The sequence below is a fragment of the Coptis chinensis genome, chromosome 5 (genome assembly GCF_015680905.1).
Source record: "Coptis chinensis isolate HL-2020 chromosome 5, ASM1568090v1, whole genome shotgun sequence".
Classification (NCBI taxonomy): domain Eukaryota; kingdom Viridiplantae; phylum Streptophyta; class Magnoliopsida; order Ranunculales; family Ranunculaceae; genus Coptis; species Coptis chinensis.
Genome location: NC_141460.1, coordinates 22,725,643 through 22,726,925, shown reverse-complemented (window position 1 = coordinate 22,726,925; position 1,283 = coordinate 22,725,643). Strand labels below are relative to the sequence as shown.

General features: G+C 51.7%; 1 protein-coding gene across 1 annotated transcript; it reads right to left on the bottom strand.

The window, feature by feature from the left end:
• Positions 1 to 527: 527 nt before the first annotated feature.
• On the bottom strand, positions 528 to 1,058 carry LOC147497111 (uncharacterized). Its single transcript, XM_086562761.1, has one exon. It carries the CDS (start codon positions 1,056 to 1,058, stop codon positions 528 to 530), a length of 531 nt encoding a protein of 176 aa, XP_086418887.1.
• Positions 1,059 to 1,283: the final 225 nt, after the last annotated feature.

Genomic DNA, 1,283 nt, shown 5'->3' with positions numbered 1-1,283 from the left:
AGAACATGCTGAACCCCGCCGTCCTGTCTACCAACTCGTCAACTCGCGGCATTGGATAACTGTCTTTCGGGCACTCTAAATTTACATCTGTGAAGTCAACACACATCCTGACCTTCCCATTCTTCTTCGGGACCGCTGACTATGTTGAATGACCAACCGTGAATTCCACATCCCTTATAATTCCCGCGATTCTTTAATCCGCAACTTCTTCCAGTTCCTTCCGCGTATTTGGGCCTCATACCCCTCATCTTCTGTCTCACTGGCTTCGCGTCCTCCCTCATATGCAGGCGATGACATGCGAAGTCCGGATCTAAACCAGTGATATCCTCTATTTCCCACGCAAAGACGTCTTTGTTTCTCACCAAGCATTGTATCAGTTTCTCCCTCCATTCCACTGCAAGACTCGACCCTATCGACGTGAACTTCTCTTCCTCTCCCTGCCCCAGGTTTACCATCTCTATCTCATCCAAAGTTTTTGGGATTACCGCGACTTGCTCACCCCCTTCCGCGGCCCCGCACTGTAATTGCTACGCGGACCTCTTCCTGGAGCTCGTCGGCTTCTCCTCTGGTCCGCGGGACATCCTCTTGATTGTATTCTGGTGACTATTTTTAGATGCCACCTGATCTCCGCGGACCTCATATGCTCCCGTTGGGGTAGGGAATCGAATAACTTGATAGTACGTCGACGGCACCGCCCTCATCTCATGTATCCATCTCCTCCCCAGGATCGCGTTGTACTGGGAGCTGGAATCTACCACCATAAACCTTGAGAACACTGTCACCGGTCCCGCGGTTACTGGTAGCAAGAGTTCCCCCATAGGCTCAGTGACGCTCCCATTGAATCCGTACAAACTTGTCCGCGGAGGTCTCAGTTGCCCCGGGTCGATCCCCATCTCCTCTATAGCCCCTCTGAACAGCAAATCCACGGTGCTACCACAGTCTATCAGGACCCTTTTGACCACATAATTACCCATCGCTACTGTAATGACCAACGCATCCTCATGCGGTGTATCCACGGCTCGGAGGTCTGCCTTGGAGAATGTAATTGTCTCTTCCATTGTCTCTTCTCTGTATCTCTGTCCTTGGTGCGATTCATTGACCTGCTAGATACTCGCTGTCCGTCTGACCTTGTCCCGGTGGGCATTATGGCTCAGTGCTTCCCCGCTGAAAATAACATTTATAGTTCCCAGTATTCGCCCGGCAGCGGCACCCTGCTCCCTATTTGGAGGTTCCCCCACAAATTCCCTTAGCATCCCCTTCTCTACCAATCTCTGGACTAACCA

What these genes read in the sequence shown, in the direction of transcription:
- LOC147497111 (XM_086562761.1), bottom strand. Translation starts at nt 1,058, where the DNA reads ATGGAAGAGACAATTACATTCTCCAAGGCAGACCTCCGAGCCGTGGAT.